Source organism: Xyrauchen texanus, chromosome 8, assembly GCF_025860055.1.
Source record: "Xyrauchen texanus isolate HMW12.3.18 chromosome 8, RBS_HiC_50CHRs, whole genome shotgun sequence".
In the NCBI taxonomy this organism is placed as follows: domain Eukaryota; kingdom Metazoa; phylum Chordata; class Actinopteri; order Cypriniformes; family Catostomidae; genus Xyrauchen; species Xyrauchen texanus.
In genome coordinates, this window is record NC_068283.1 from 40,231,609 (window position 1) to 40,248,041 (window position 16,433).

General features: G+C 35.6%; 2 protein-coding genes across 3 annotated transcripts in view; one reads left to right on the forward strand and one right to left on the reverse strand.

Moving 5' to 3' along the window:
- Positions 1–3,036: 3,036 nt before the first annotated feature.
- LOC127647845 (serine/threonine-protein kinase/endoribonuclease ire-1-like) lies at positions 3,037–16,071 on the reverse strand. Of its 2 annotated transcripts, none has more exons than XM_052132336.1 (9): positions 16,032–16,071; positions 12,070–12,130; positions 10,277–10,531; positions 9,546–10,166; positions 8,863–9,026; positions 8,404–8,624; positions 4,952–5,087; positions 4,658–4,746; positions 3,037–3,566 (listed from the first exon to the last, which is right to left on the reverse strand). In XM_052132336.1, the coding sequence occupies exons 2-9, from the start codon at positions 12,080–12,082 to the stop codon at positions 3,458–3,460; spliced, it is 1,608 nt and encodes a 535-aa protein (XP_051988296.1). In that variant the 5' UTR covers positions 12,083–12,130; positions 16,032–16,071; the 3' UTR covers positions 3,037–3,457. The 2 variants fall into 2 exon arrangements, with proteins under 2 accessions (XP_051988296.1, XP_051988297.1); XM_052132337.1 differs by lacking the exon at positions 16,032–16,071 and adding an exon at positions 12,544–12,595.
- Positions 16,072–16,172: 101 nt separating this feature from the next.
- Positions 16,173–16,433, forward strand: part of LOC127647844 (choline transporter-like protein 2) — a 28,485-nt gene continuing 28,224 nt past the window's right edge. The window contains exon 1 of the mRNA XM_052132335.1: positions 16,173–16,266. Within this exon, the coding sequence (XP_051988295.1) occupies positions 16,245–16,266 (22 nt within the window). The 5' untranslated portion in view covers positions 16,173–16,244. The remainder of the gene's footprint in view (positions 16,267–16,433) is intronic.

The window sequence follows — 16,433 nt, forward strand, 5'->3', positions numbered from 1 at the left end:
TATTAGATATATGTATATTATTAATAAATCCAGTTTGCATCTCGTCTATTATTGAATTAAGGACATTTTTAAATGATCATGGAAAATATGTGGGCCAAATTTTATAATCATTGTTTATCAAACTTATTGGGCGCCAATTGTCTATAAAGAGCAAATGTTTATTCTGATTAGGGATGAGGGATTTTATTCCTTGATACGTACTAGGAGGAAGTTCATTATTTTTAGCACTCAATAAATACCTTTAACAAAAAGGGGGAAAGAATGTCTGCAGCAATGCCATCATTACCAGGCGACTTATTTCATTTAAGGTATTTTATAACATCATCTACGTACTTCTACTAAGTTTATAATTTGGTCTCAGCAATCTTTTTCTAAGACACTAATTGAGGTAAATTTGTTTAGATAGTTAAAAAATGAAGTAGTTGCATTAGCACTATAGCTAGACTTTTTAATCTCCCTCCAAATATTAATCAATTGATATTTCTGCATTAAGGTCTACAAAGTAGTGTTTGACGAACCAGGCTGCTTTGGTGACCATCGATCCATTAAGTAATTTAAAACAATATTGAAGTCCCCTCCCACCAGTAAAAGTTCTTCTGGATATTTATGATGGAGGGGGTTTCCCCTCCATCATCTGACTCAGATCGGGGAAACCCCCGGAATGATGCACTTCCCTCCCCTCCCTTACTGGAGTGGCGGCGTTGCCCTTCTGGCCATGCCTGCCGGCAGGTCTTCCCTGCCTTTCTGGAGCCCTGGGAGTAACAAGGGGAAGAAAAGAGCGAGCAAGGGAGTAAAACTTGCACGCTGGTTCCCAGTCATGTTGTTGCCTGGTCCTCAACTGCTCCTCCGCCCTCTGGTGAATGGCGCATTTACATGGACAAGACCTCACAAATCTTTTTCAGTATGTCTGCTATCAACATTCAAGCGGTGACACATATTAGAAGGACGTAGCCTACATCTAAAGATGAATAATACAGTTAGCCTACTCCACTAAAATAACTCACTAAATGTCACGTTTGCACTTCAATTAAATCCAAGTATATCCAACAGAAGCGGTGCATGGATTTTGTGCAGGATGCAGTCATGAAATCACACAGCCTCCCTTCGAAACCTCAATCTGTCAAATGTTGGACAGCATTTGTAATAAGTATCTTTTATTTTATTTTTTGTAAATTGGCAGATGAGTTTTGTCTCTAAATCACAAGATGTGAGGAATTAAAGCAATGTCCCCATCTGTCTTTATGTCTTATAATGATAAATAGCACAAATATTTGTGGGATTGCTCCAGAATTCCCCAGGTCATGTGCAATTATCAGATAAACTGACTCGTAATGTGTACAGGGACTCAAGACCTCCTAAGTGTTAGGACTCGTGGCCTAACACGACACAAAGCCCCCCACCAAGCAGATCTACCATCAAGACATACGTACTGCTGCTGCTCCAAAGAGCCATGTGCGCCGAGTGTTAGTCAAAGACTATTCTTAAAGAGCATTTCTGAGAAGTTGTATACATACAGCCCCAGAATAAGGGGTGGGGTGGGGATGCAAAAGTTGTTCTAGATTCAAAAGGGTGCATGATCCCAAAACTAAACTTTTTCTGCCACTTTTACTGCCAATGTGTTTGCCAATAAAATGCATAGTAGTTCCAGCAGCACGTCCATTTATAACTGAATGTGATAGCAATTTACAAATCACTTTAGTCTTTCCCAGTTTGCATTTAACTGTAATAGTAATTGGACACTTGCTATGAACACTTCAGCATTTATTGGGCCAATAAGAGTCAACAGTTTCCTTGTATACAAGTATGAGAGGGGCAATAGTGAAGGATCCCAGTGCAGACAAGATTTTATTCATAACAAGCCAAACAAATTCCAACATACAGAATAATCCATGATGCAAACCAAAGACACAAGACATACAAAAGTAGCTACTGCTCAAAAGACCATTATAATGTAAAATGATAAACTGTCGCCTTTTAATTCACACAGTACAGGAAACATTTACGTCTATAGAAATAACAGCAAAGCATGCATTCAATTGAATACAGCACTGATTTGATTAATTATTGATTACTGTCAAATCAGCTGGGAAACACATAAGAAGTAACATTCAATAATATGAATAGCAAAGACGTGAAGGATCTTGTGGACCCTGGATAGAAACATTATTTTAGACATGATGTTCTATAGGAAAGCAGTAAAAGACTGTCTAAACTAAATCTGTTAAAACTCATTTTCAAAGAGGACATGAGCAAAGCTTACGCATCAGGGTTGTGCACCATTCAGGATTGAATGAGGAATGCCAATTTGGACGGAATATGAATTGAGGTAGCATAAAGGACGTAGAATTGCAATTCTAATTTTATTTTAAGGAAGTAGAATAAAAAAATTAATTAACATTCATAGTATAAGTATAACGTGAAATATATGATCATAAACGGGGTATTTCCAGAACACGCATGCATTCTTAAATCAAGTAAATTACTGTATGCTGAAAAAAACTACAATAGATTTACGTAGTTTTTTTCGGCTTGGCAACTTTCAGAAAACACAAGTAATGCATCTCAAAGCAGCTTTTCTATTGCAACATACATAAAGTCTAACTAAAAGTGCAGCAGGGAGTTTGGTTTAGTCCTTTTATTTGAGTTAAAACATTTAGCAATTTCAGCATGAGTTTGTTTCTTCCATAAAATGATCAATTTGTTGATTGTTACACTTGTCATGTTTCATATATAGCAATTGTTGTGGTCTGTGCGTGCCATTTTAAAATATTAAAAAATAAATTTTCTAAATATTTACATATTGTCAACATTTCTATATTGTTTTTAATTTTTACAAGTGTTCATGTGATGACTGAAACTGTGATATGAATGGTTGAAGACAGCTTGCACATCGTTTATATAATATACGTTTATATAAATGTTTATGAGATGCTCAGAATATTTAAATGGTTTAAATAAAGGAAGCAATTGTCATTATTTAAATATGTAATTGTTTACATGTAAAATGTATATATAATATGTAAAATAATGGCAGGTTGACATTTTAAGCTCAATTCATTTACTTAAAATTAAGTAGATTAATTCAATTTAAAGCAATGCAAACTTCATTTCTTAATTTGTTAAAAATGTTGAAAAAAGTTACCTGAAAATAAGTTTCTTTTCTTTTTTTAAAGAAATTTTGTCTAATTAGCAAAAAATATATAATTTTTTAATTATACATATTATGGAATAAATAGGCACTTGGTCAATAATAATAATAATAATGTTATTATTTGTCACAAAATGTGTCTTTTGAATGAATTGCAATTCAGTAAATTCCACTTCCTATCATTCCAAGTCACTTCCTGTGGGGCGTGGCCAATTCAATTCCAATCCCAACTCATTCATTGAAAGGGACTTAATTCAGAAATTCTCATTTCTGTACAGCCGTGCTATGAATAGGTGTCTATACCTAATTTTACTCCGTATTCAAATATTTCCAGTCCATGTCTTTGGCCAGCTTGTATAAACTGATGAAGAAATCTGGGAAGCGATCACAAATCTCTTCATGCTGAAACTTTTCTTCTCTGTGGGAAACAGAATAAGAGAGACAATTAAACTGTCAATCGAAAAGGTGAAAAACAGGATAAAATGACACTGACTGAATATTTTTGAGGAATTAAACGACAATTAAAAAACTATTCTCCAAAAAAATCTTTTAGCCTGTTTTTAAGAATTACACATTTCAATTTAATAACAAAATTCCATTAAACAGAATTGCATAAGCTTTACCAAATAAATACAAAATTATTGTAACGCAGTTCAACGGAAAGGAGGAGGTGAGAACCGGCTTGGCAATATACAGTTTAATGAAAAACTGAACCAAAAACACCAATGTCATTCTCTCTCTCGAACCGCCTTTATCACTCACGCCCATCAGGCTGATTGGGGACCGGCGTGCATTGTTCCATCCCGGCCCCGCCCTCCTCCACTCTACAATTATATATATATATATATATATATATATATATATATATATATTATATTTATTTATGCTGCATGCAAATAGAGAAACAGTTTGAGGCATTTTATCTTTTTCAAGCTGTTGGTCCCACTTCTGAAGTCATAATTATTTTTATTTTGACCCCATAATACATGCTAGTCAAGTGCATGACGATGATGGGATTTTGGTCAAACACGTGCCATTTTCTCTGTGTAAAGATTTACAATAAGCATTAAATAGTTACTGATATATGTAAATGTATATGACTGAAAAGTCAAGTGGTAATTTGGTAGTATTTATAAAACCATTAATTACTGACACTAGATTAGCTCCGCCATGTTGTATGTTTACATCTTCTCTGAACTTGGAAATTCGGGTATCAAAATGATCTCAGAGTTTCCCCAGTCATAATCAGGAGTTGAGGGGGCGTTCATCTACAAATTCTGATTAGGAAACCCGTATTTACGACAACTGATAATTAATCATAATTAAAGACGTTGTGTAATTGGAGATGTTAGAGGTTCTTGTCATGACAATATATCATATATGACAGATCTGGCAGAAAACCAAAACATTACAGCTTACTTCATACAAGACCGTTCTGAAATACGTAATAATACGGATAACTGAGATCAAAATTCAGATATTTCACCCATAATGCAGGAAATTACTTACTCGTGCACCAGTATGTTGCGCAAAAAACGCAACAGGCCAAGTAAGTCCTCTGGAAGATTTTTGTCAATTTTTGTCCATCTCTGCAGAGGCTGTGACAATAACAACAACAACAACAACAACAACAACAACAACAACAAAAACAGGGAATTAGAAATGTTAGAGAAGCAAACAGCCCCGATGACCAAGTGTGCTGCATTGTTCATAGTCCACACACTTGTTTTAGAAATAGCTATTTCAACAGGACAGGTCACACATCTCTTGTGTTTTGGACAGGTCTGTAACACCTTTACTCACCTTTGATTTCCAATCAGAAAAGCTTTTCCCCTTTGTGTATTTCTGCACAGCTCTGGATAGCTCAGGGTGTTTTGCTGGGGTCTTGAACTCTTGGACTTCCTTTCTGTCACCCAGTATCTTAAGAACAGCAACTTTCCTAAAGGACAAAATCATGTAGAAATGAGCGAGTGGTTTCAGAATCAGACAAAGGGTGTCCAGTCAGTGAGAATGATCTTAATTTTCCATTACAGGAGGACTACGACACCAAATGTGAGGGTTAATTGGGGTTAACAGGCAGCAAAGCAGCAAATTTGAAGAAACATCTGCAATGAGGAGAATGAGAACTGGCACAGACTGTGAGGCAGATTCACAGCTCAGGATAGATGCAGAGATAAAGAAACCAAAGTTTAGAAACATGATTCTGTGGCTTCTGTCAACACCGACACGGCATTTTTGACAGCAAAAACTGCATTTTTCAAAAACACTCTCCCAAGTAGAAAACACCATCTTCACATTGTCGTGTGGACAGGGAAATTGAGATATCTGAAAACGATGACATAACTATGACACGAGCGATATGACCAAAGTCTTATCTCACGTTATGAGTCATTTTTTATCACGATAACGATAAACATCATGATATTGTACATTTTTGTTGAAAAATCAATACAAATCAGCGAATATATTACATAAACCTATTGTAATACCTGTTTTTATATAATCAAGTCAGTGAATTAAACACTTCCAAATACTCCCTCTGATATATGCACATTTTCCACACACAACTCAGTTTTAAATAATTCTTATTATAATACTAAATTTCACATATTAGTCTATGTTGTTGACCATTATTATTATTATTATTATTAACTTCAAGAAACTCAAGATCTTACTGAAGTGATTTAACAAAGAAAATAATAGAATATAACTATTAAATACATATAAACACTTAAGTTATAACCGAATTAATGCAGAACGCATCTTTTGGCTTTCATAATTATTTTGTGTAAAACAAACATAAAACAAATTGCTTGTATTACGAGTGATTATCGTCATGCGACACAGTTCGCATATTATATTGTTCTGCTCCTGTTTTGAGTTTTGTGAACGTTCCTCACAGATGCCACACCTGTTTAAATAAAAAGCTCCTCTTTTTTTCTATTTGGGAGTTTTCCCATTCTGTGGAGGTGTTTTTCAGGGATTTTCCTGGTCTCTTGTAAATATCAGCCAAGCCTACTGGACTCACGCACACTTGCACGCTCCTGAGATAGTGCACGCAATGCTCACATGAAACACAGATGCGCCTCAGATGAGAAGCATATAAAGCACTTACGAAGCGGCAAAAGTGAGCTGAAAGTCATTGAATTTGCCTAGTTTTGCTTATAAAGTCATTGAATTTGTTTAGTTTTGCTTAGAAAGTCATTGAATTTGCTTAGAAAGTCGTTGAATTTGCTTAGAAAGTCATTGAATTTGTTTCGTTTTGCTTAGAAAGTCATTGAATTTGTTTAGTTTTGCTTAGAAAGTCATTGAATTTGCTTAGTTTTGCCTAGAAAGTCATTGAATTTGCTTAGAAAGTCATTGAATTTGCTTAGTTTTGCTTAGAAAGTCATTGAATTTGCTTAGAAAGTCGTTGAATTTGCTTAGTTTTGCCTAGAAAGTCATTGAATTTGCTTAGTTTTGCTTAGAAAGTCATTGAATTTGCTTAGAAAGTCATTGAATTTGCTTAGTTTTGCTTAGAAAGTCATTGAATTTGCTTAGTTTTGCTTAGAAAGTCATTGAATTTGCTTAGAAAGTCGTTGAATTTGCTTAGTTTTGCCTAGAAAGTCATTGAATTTGCTTAGTTTTGCTTAGAAAGTCATTGAATTTGCTTAGAAAGTCATTGAATTTGCTTAGTTTTGCCTAGAAAGTCATTGAATTTGCTTAGTTTTGCTTAGAAAGTCATTGAATTTGCTTAGTTTTGCTTAGAAAGTCATTGAATTTGCTTAGAAAGTCATTGAATTTGCTTAGTTTTGCTTAGAAAGTCATTGAATTTGCTTAGAAAGTCATTGAATTTGTTTAGTTTTGCTTAGAAAGTCATTGAATTTGCTTAGTTTTGCCTAGAAAGTCATTGAATTTGCTTAGTTTTGCTTAGAAAGTCATTGAATTTGCTTAGTTTTGCTTAGAAAGTCATTGAATTTGCTTAGTTTTGCTTAGAAAGTCATTGAATTTGCTTAGAAAGTCATTGAATTTGCTTAGGTGGCCACCAAAAACGTTTTAATTCCACACAAAAACCCGTCCATATTTCTTAGATTCACCCAGTCTCCCATGAAGCCCTGCCCACTGATAGATAAGCCCACGTTAGACACAAGCTTATTTACATATCGCAATATACATGAACATGTATTTCATCATATCGCCCAGACCTAAAGCAGTCATGTCATGCAGTCAAAACAATCAAGATGGCGGCCCACGTTGTAGCGGCGTTGTTGTGCCCGTTATTCACTTTAATAGTGTTGTTAAAGAACAACGTTACTTTGTACAACCTTCACATTGCATTCTTTCAAAAGTGCCGGGAAGTTTACTCGGAATTGCTGTCCAGTGACTGAACACGAGGACAATTGGGTTTAGGGTTTGGTGACATTACATCATCATGGCAATGAAGTTGTAAAATTGGCTATAACTTTACACAGAAAAGGTTAGCAAGTGATGTTCTCACAGCTGTTAACACACATGTCGTTTATGTCTTGTGGCTATACTTTTGGAAAAGTATTTTAATATTTAAAAATGGCCATTCACTTCCATAGTAAGTGCCTCACTGTAACCCAGATTTTTGCTTTTTTAATGAAAAGGAGAGACGAGTCACAATTTATTTTTGGGGAAATCAATATTGTGCCACAAATGCTGTCGATTGATTATAACTTGTATTGAACCTGGAATATTCCTTTAAGAGATTTAATTTCAGTGTGAACATTCGGAAAATGTTTAAAAACGTCAGTGTGGACGAAGAGCATTTTCGAAAACAAAAACGCCATTTTTAAATGCATTAGGATTAATGTGGGCGTTGCCTTAGAATTTCTTTTAACAATAAATGTCCCATAAAACTATTATTCTTAATTCATGTTCTAGAATGCTTAATTTATTCAAATGATAACAAGTCCCACAAAAAGACTTCTAGATCATTTAATTTAACTGGCACATTTCAGAGATTAAAGATATATTTCACCCCAAAATGAAAATTATGTCATCATTTTCTCAAGGCGATTAACTTCTATAGCATCTTTTTTCTCTCTCCATACAATGAAAGCGAATGGTGACTGAGGCCAACATTCTGACAAAAATCTCAAACATACAGGTTTGGAACAACATGAGTGTTACATTTTGGGTGAACTATCCCTTTAAATCAATAAGAGATGTATTATACATCCAATGTGGTGATAGCTTAAGGACTGGCGTCAAGATCACCAAAGCTTTCTTGTTAGTAATCAAACATTTACCTCTCATCATCCCAGAAATAAGGGTGTATTAGGACCTCGCCAATGCTCAGCCTCTCTTCCTTTTCTTTGCTGATCATCCATTCTATAAGATCCTTGGCTACTATATCTCGTACATCATTAAGGGAGTATATTCCTGCTTTAACGTTTGACTCACGATCCTTTAACTCCCCAAAAGGATGTTTCCCTTCAGAGATGATGTAATACACCAACATCCCAGCAACCTGCGATAAATTGATCCAATTGTAAATCTTATTGGGACAAATGATCAAAAGTGTTTGTTGATGCACAAAAAAGCTGACTCTAGTTCTTTGAGCATTATATACTGTATACAAGATGTTTTTAAGTTGTATGCTGTACATTGGTTGTGCAATTAAAACATAAAAGTTGCATGGTATTACAGTAACTCCTTATATTAACATTGCTGTTGCTGGTACATAGTTTACGATTAGCTTCACAAACCTGGATGTCGGAACTCTTTTTGTAAACACCCTTTTCGGCTTGATTCAGGATCTCCGTTGCCTCCCAGCCCAGGGTACCGGCTCTGTCTGTGTATACAGTTGTTCTTCCCTCCTCCAGTTTGCGGCAGATGCCAAAGTCGGCTAGCTTTGCGTGTTTTTCCGCATCTGTTGGTGTTATGAGTACAGGTGAGAAATGGCTCACTTCAAGCGCTTGATGAAGATAAGGACATTTAACCCTTGTGCGACCTTCAGGACGTTGTTTGATCATTTTGGCTGTGTCAATGCCAATGACATACATTTTGTCAAAGGTGTGTAATGTTTATATTTCAACCTCAGTTCCTATAATTCACGGTGTACACAGAATAGTTACACTCGGGACCTTCAGGACAAAAATGTCCCCATTGAAACCCATTAAAACTGCAATATTTGATCCCAGTGCCATTAAAGCATGAATTATATGAAATTATGCTTTCACTCCGGAGCTTCAAAATGTACATTTGCTATATTTGCCACCAGATGGCGCCATTTTTCTCATGTTTAGCCTATGGAGCAAATACAAGCTTTTCCCCTATTTTCTGTTTGCTGCATTATAGAGCACTGCAGGACAATTGAATAAATGATGCAGATAAAATTGTGCGAATGTGTTGGCATGGACGTCAGTGTGTGTTTTGTATGTGTGTATACCTATCAAAACATTTCGAGGTTTTAAATCTCGATGTATCACATCAGCACTATGTAGAGTTTTAAGGCCATGAAGCAGCTCCGACACCACTCGCTTCAAAGCAATCCCTCTGTCAGGTTCCTCTTGCTGACGGAGATCATCCATGTAGTCCACTAGATCATAATCACAAAGCTGTAGTGCAAGATAATAAAAATCTTCATCCTCTTCTAGGTCCACATACTTGACAAGGTACTGGCTTTGATTTGTTGACTGGAGTTTTTGTAAATGCTTCAGTTCATTTTCAAAGACTTTGTCATTAATCGGGTTCTTGGTTATTCGTTTAATGGCGACTTCAGTACCATCTCTCTTAAAGCCAAGATATACCAGTGTGCCACTTCCTCCAGAGCCAATAATGTAATCCTTCTCTTTACAAAAGAAGAGATTCCCAACGTTGTAAAGAGACTCTCTTGTTTCATAAAGCTTCATCATCTTCTTTCCATATTTTATGGTGAATTTGTTCCACCTGCAGAGTTGTTTCTTCTCAGTTATGTTTTCCATAGCTGGCCTCTCACTCTCCTTTGCTTTTGTGTTTTGAGGGTAAGATTTTGTCTCCTGTTCTTCACGAGAAGTCTGTGAGGATGATCCTGGAAGCACATTTATAAAGATATCTAAGCGGGTCAAAACAGGTGTTGCATGTTGTCAATCTTACAACAGTTTTTCTTCTATATTTATTTGGAAACATCTCCTCGCTCACCTTGTTTTTCGAGCTCTTCTACCAGGAGGGGCTCCACTGCTTTCAGTACTTCATAAAAAGCACATTTAGCCTTATCAGTGTTCAGAGCATTTAAGAGCACTCTCATTTTAGCCATATTTGTAGTAGACTTTAAACAAATCTGTGAATATGTTTCCCGTTGAATTATTTTTTCCGTTTTCAGTTTGTCAGCAATGGGCAACACACCATTAACCCTCTTGATGAGAACATCATAGTGTGTGTTCACAAACTGAACCTCTGAGAAAACAATAAATGACATTGGTTAAATAAATAATAGGGGAATCTATAGCCAATACTCAAATTTCATATCAAACTTCCATGACATTAAATTGAGTAATTGTTAACAAAATCAAATAAAAATTTTTTTTAAAAAGCAAATTGAAAATTATTTAATCTGGTTTAAAATTGCAAAATTTTATTGGATGTCATGTTGTTATGAAATGTGTACATTTTAAAGGTGCACTCGTGTTTATGTCGTCTTGGACTTACACTGACCCCTAGGGGCCTGGATGCAGCATCATTAAAAATCAATAGTTTTCAGTAGGGATGCACCGATGTATCGGCCAAACGGCCGATATTCGCCTTGTTGACTGACATCGGCCTATCGGCAAATACGATGTCATTCGCCGATGGCAGTGGCCGATGATTATCTGTTTATATGTCTTGGTTATTTGCGATCAACTTGGACAACATTTGCCTCCCCAGCTGCAGTTTCGGAGAAGATACCACCCACAGCCACTGGCTAGACACGACTCTGGCATGACGTAAGAGGGCAACGGATGCCGTGCGCACATGTGGTTTGTCTTCAAATAAGTTCAAATTGGAAGTATTTTACAGTCTGGTCTGTGATTTAGTGAAAAATTCTGCTGTATAGTAGGTGTATAGCAGGCTAAAAAGCTATATAAAAATAAAGGTTATTTTTCACAAATTAATCTTTGTTATTTGAAGGTTAAATTAAACTTTGTTTCATTAATTTCTATGATTTGAATATGTGCTCATTCAAATATAGTGTGATGCAGGGCTGAAAGACTTAAAAACAGCTCATTTAATTTTTATAACGGAGATTTCTTTGTTTCACTGGCACAAAAGTGGGATTAAATAACAGCAAAAACAATATAAACAACAACCAAAAAATCGGTATCGGCCAAATTGTTATTTTAAACATCTGTATCGGCCCAGAATTTCACAATCGGTGCATCCCTAGTTTTCAGTTACAGATGCCATTGTTGAAATTCACAGTCAGTCATGATTTATTTAATCCATGAGTGAAAGTGTCCAATAACAGGGCGAGTAGTATTCAGCGGGTCATGTGATTCTAAAATGGCAGCCCCCATGAGGGGACCCTCTCCATGTAGAATAAAACAGCAGCTTTTATAAGGTTACTGATATGACTGTCTTCATCCCGTGTGCATGTTCATGATTTCTACATATGTTTCATACATATAATTAAATTATTTAGGAGTAAAAAAATGTTATTGAGGAAAACTTACAGAGTGCACCTTTAAAAATAGGCCAAAATAATAAATACAAATAATGGAAAAAGGTATTGTCTTTTCACCTTTCCTCTTCTTAAATATTACAATAATGATCAACAAAAATCAGGAAAACAAGTGATGTTGATATGCAGCTGCAGTACAATTTAATTAAATTAAATCAGATTTTTTTTTTTATATATTAAATTTGCTTTTATTAATGGGATTATTACAATTTTTTTTTGAACATTTCAAGTGTGCTCGTTCCAATGTCTTTGGTGAATATGAGTTGGGAAAACTTACGCTGCTGTGCCATTGTTTTAATGAAATCCCTGCAAAACAGCAATTCTATTCAATTGGGAACCTAATCAAAAAGACAAAATTACAATGTTTCTTTAGAACATGAATTACATGGTTATTTGCAGCATGTCTCAATATAGTAAATATGCATATTGTACCTTGTGAATGACAACATTCATAAACCTCATGAACATATCATCATTATATGTTCATTTAGCACACATAAGACAATTGTTGACATGCATAGCTCAATTATTTTTCCATTTGTGCTGCGGATTCAGCTCTACTCAGCAGTCATTGAGTCTGTCCTCTGCACTTCAGTAACTGTCCAGTTTGTTACAGCTACGAATTCAGACATCAGACAACAAAGGACAGTTCGGACTGCTGAGAGGATTATTGGTTGAAAATAATCTTCAAGAACTATACACTTCCAGAGAAAGGAAAAAGGCTGGTAAAATCACTCTGGACCCCACTCACCCAGCCCACTACCTTCTTGAACAGTTGCCTTCTGGTCGACGCTCCAGAGCTCTGAGCACCAGAACCGTCAGGCACAGGAACAGTTTTTTCTCTCAGGCCATCCATCACATGAACAGTTAAAACTGCCCCATTGAGCAACAACTATGTGCAATACACAGTTCCGTCTTTTTATATTTATCCAACACATCCAACCTCTTCTGTCATTTAATTCCTCTGGGAAAAAATAAATAAAAATTTGCACTGTGTACATTAGGGCTGAAACGATTAGTCGACATTATCTACATTTTTTATTGTCGACAAAAATTTTCGTTGTTGAATAGTCGTTTGATCTCATTTAACGTAACATGGGATCACACACGCGCCTGACTGAGGAGAGGAAGAATAACACAGATCACAGTCTAGATGCACTCCAAACTTTTCAAACAGCTTCAGGTGATGTAAATCTCATATTATGAAGGAATTATAATGCAAAATACAAAATAAGTAAATACAGAAACACTCTTGTTGTGGAATAAGTGGAGCCGGAGCTCTTTAAAGGAAACACCCCCATGTTACATCTGAAATGCAGTTATAGCTTTATTAAAGTTCAAATAATATGGACACAGATCATGTAAATGACTACAAACTCTGAAACTGGCATTTTTGTCCCGATCTAAGGGGGAGAGGCTGAAACTGCACCCGGCTAATGAACACTCTGTCACGGGATGCTCATACCTCAAGCGCGCACACTTAATGCAGCTGGATTATAACGTGATGGCTCGTGACTTATTGAATCATAATATATGTCAGTGTGCATTTCTTATCGTGAAGAAAACTGGCAATATGAAGCTTTATTAATTAGAGAGAGTTTAATTTAAAGTGAGTTAAAGATGGACTGAAGTGAACAGAAAGGTGAGAGGGGAAGTCTTCACCCCAAAATACACCGCAAAAAATATATTTTTGATTTGATTTTGTTTTGGCTTGTTCTCCAAAATAAATATCTAAAACTCTTTTAAAACAACATACATTTTGTTTAGCGGTTTTACTGCAGAAGAAACAATTGTTTCTGAGAATATTGATATTTATAATAGCATATAAGACATTTATACTTGCTTTTTGAGAATATATCTTGAATATAAGTATATTTTGTCTTTTCTGCACTCACAGAAGTGTAACCAAGAGAATAAATACACTTATATACAAAATACCCTTTAATTTAAGATACATGCTCTTGAAGGAAATCTAAATATCTGATATGTTGCTTCTCAAGTAAATGTATTTTGTTTTTTTTAGACAATTTAAAAAGAAAAACAAGATAAAAAACAGGATTTTTTTGCAGTGAATTTATTTACTGAATTAAACTTAATAAAAAGTTTTTTTTTCCAGTTAATTCACAGAATGTCATTTAGAAATATTTTTAAAAGATGATTTTATCCTCTTTATTGTAAGTAAGCACGTTTAATACAACCTTTTAAGTCTGCCCACAAGCTGAATAATCGGTTAAGAGCTAGTGATTAATCCTTGCAATAATCGCCCGAATAATCGTTCTAATAATCATTAGATTAATCGATTATCAAAATAATCGTTAGTTGCAGCCCTACTTAGAAAAAACAAAAAAAGACAAATAAGAAATTAGTTTTCTTTTGCATTGTGTAATGGGCTAAGACTACACCCTCTCACCTTTATGTTCGCTTGATTTCAATCCATCTTTAACTTGCAAAAAACGAACTCTTTCTTCTTTATAGAGCTGCGTATCGCATATGCACACCGTGATACTCATATTATAAATCACTATGTCACGAGCAATCACTATAAATAAAATCTAGCTGCAGCAAGCATGCACCAGTGATGAGTATCTCCGCGCGGGACAGCGTATCAGCCAGGAGAAGTTTGAAACTCTCTCGCGCTGTTTTTCACGCGACTCATATAAGCGGCTCTGACCACGCAGATCTGCATCACATGTTTGGAAAGTTTGGAGTGCGTCTGGACTGTGAGCTGATCTTTCTTCCTCTCCTCAATCAAGTGCGAGCTGAAGTGCTGCTCTCCCGCGTCATCATTAGCATTTCAAAAGACCTCATGTTGTGTTAAATTAAATCAGACGACTATTCGACAATAATTTTTGTTGACAATTTGTTATCGTCGACGTTGTCGATTATGTCGACTAATTGTTTCAGCCTTATTTACAAGCCACTTTTTCTGCCATTTTCAGTCAATTTCTTGCATTTTCCACCTTCTGAACAACAACTTTTGGTACACGATAAAAGCTCCTTGTGGTTTCTCAGTTTGATCGATTTGAGCAACCGTAAACGATGCAAAACTTAGGCATTTTGAGTTTGTGATAGTGCCTTCTATGTAGAAAATCACTTCCTGCCCTCCATCTGCATTTCTTTTTTTTAGGATGACTGAGGATTTTTTATTTTATTGAATAATTCAACAACTTAGGGGAGGGGAACAAAAGGATACATCGATAATTTACAAATTACCAACAGAAGCACAGTTCGGTTTGCTTTGGGATGTTTAGAATATAATATGGTACTATAATATTGTTGTAATTCATAAAAAAATAAAATACAAAATAAATGCAGGATTTTGAACTACTAAATTTGCACTTATGTATACAATATTTTGTAAAAAAAAAAAAAAAAAAACATGTTTATTACACAATACCTATTACAGTCTTTGCTTTCATATTTATGGAAACCAAATAGCACATGATGATAAGTAAAATCAAAGTCCGATTGTGTGCTGGTCTTAATACAATTATCATACCAATATTTTGAAGTGTGATTACAACTCCAACTGTCTCTGATGAGTTGTTACAAAAACAGCACTGAGTGTCTGTCATTTTTGATTATTTGAATAAAACATTTAGTTTGATAACATTTGAGTAACAATTTGAACCCCCATCTGCATTTCGCACGTCATGCGCAAACAAAAATAACTGGAAATGTCCCGCCCCTTGCTGAAACGGACAATATGATTGGCTAGAAAATATCCAATCGCGTCTGAAATGAGCGTTCTGATTGGTGGTTCAGCTTAGTCGGACTGTCTGTCTTGCCCGTGTCATCTGTTAAGCTCGCTGCATCGTGCGAATTTAGAGACACTTATTAAAAACACAAAATTCACTATTATTATTTTTAAAATCTACATTTTTGTGTGAGGATCGATATTTTCATCAGTATCGGAAGTTTCGATACTTTAGGGTCGATCCGCCCATCACAATGGGAAGGTGCGTTGGCGGGAAGGAAACACGCATGCGCATTCAATAATGATTAATTTCCCAAATAATTAAATAATAATACAAATGAACATATGTTTGATATGTTCTGGTGCATGTGAGCATTGGCTCACATAACAGATGAACGGAAAAATAAATAAATAAATAAATAAGACTAAACATTTTATACAATGCACTGGACAAAGTTGAATAATATCATTGAATAAGTATCTCGTTTCCGTCCTCTACTTCGTAAGTTAACATAAAACAGTTATTCTAGAATATTTCTCACCTGAAACAACACATGCGTGGACACTCCTGACTCTCCTCAAGTTTTAAGTTACGTATGCATAAAAAAAATCAAATTCAACCTAACAGTCAGTCCCACGGTGCGCCGTGATTGGTTGAAGTAGCTGCCAATCAAAGCTGTACGGTTCCTCCCACACCAGTACCTGCTTTCATGACTCGCATGTAAGTGAATGCACATTAACCTGCAACGGATGTGATGGACGAGGAACCTAAATACGGCAAGTTAATTTCGGTTTTAGTGTTGTATGCTTACTCGTGTATTGTTTGTGGTTGAAACGGATGTGTGTGGAGACCCCTCACGTATTAACAAAACTGAACAGAAACTAAAAGTTACTCAAATAACCCCGTCGCCTTATTTCATGTATGTTTACACTTAGCATAGTAG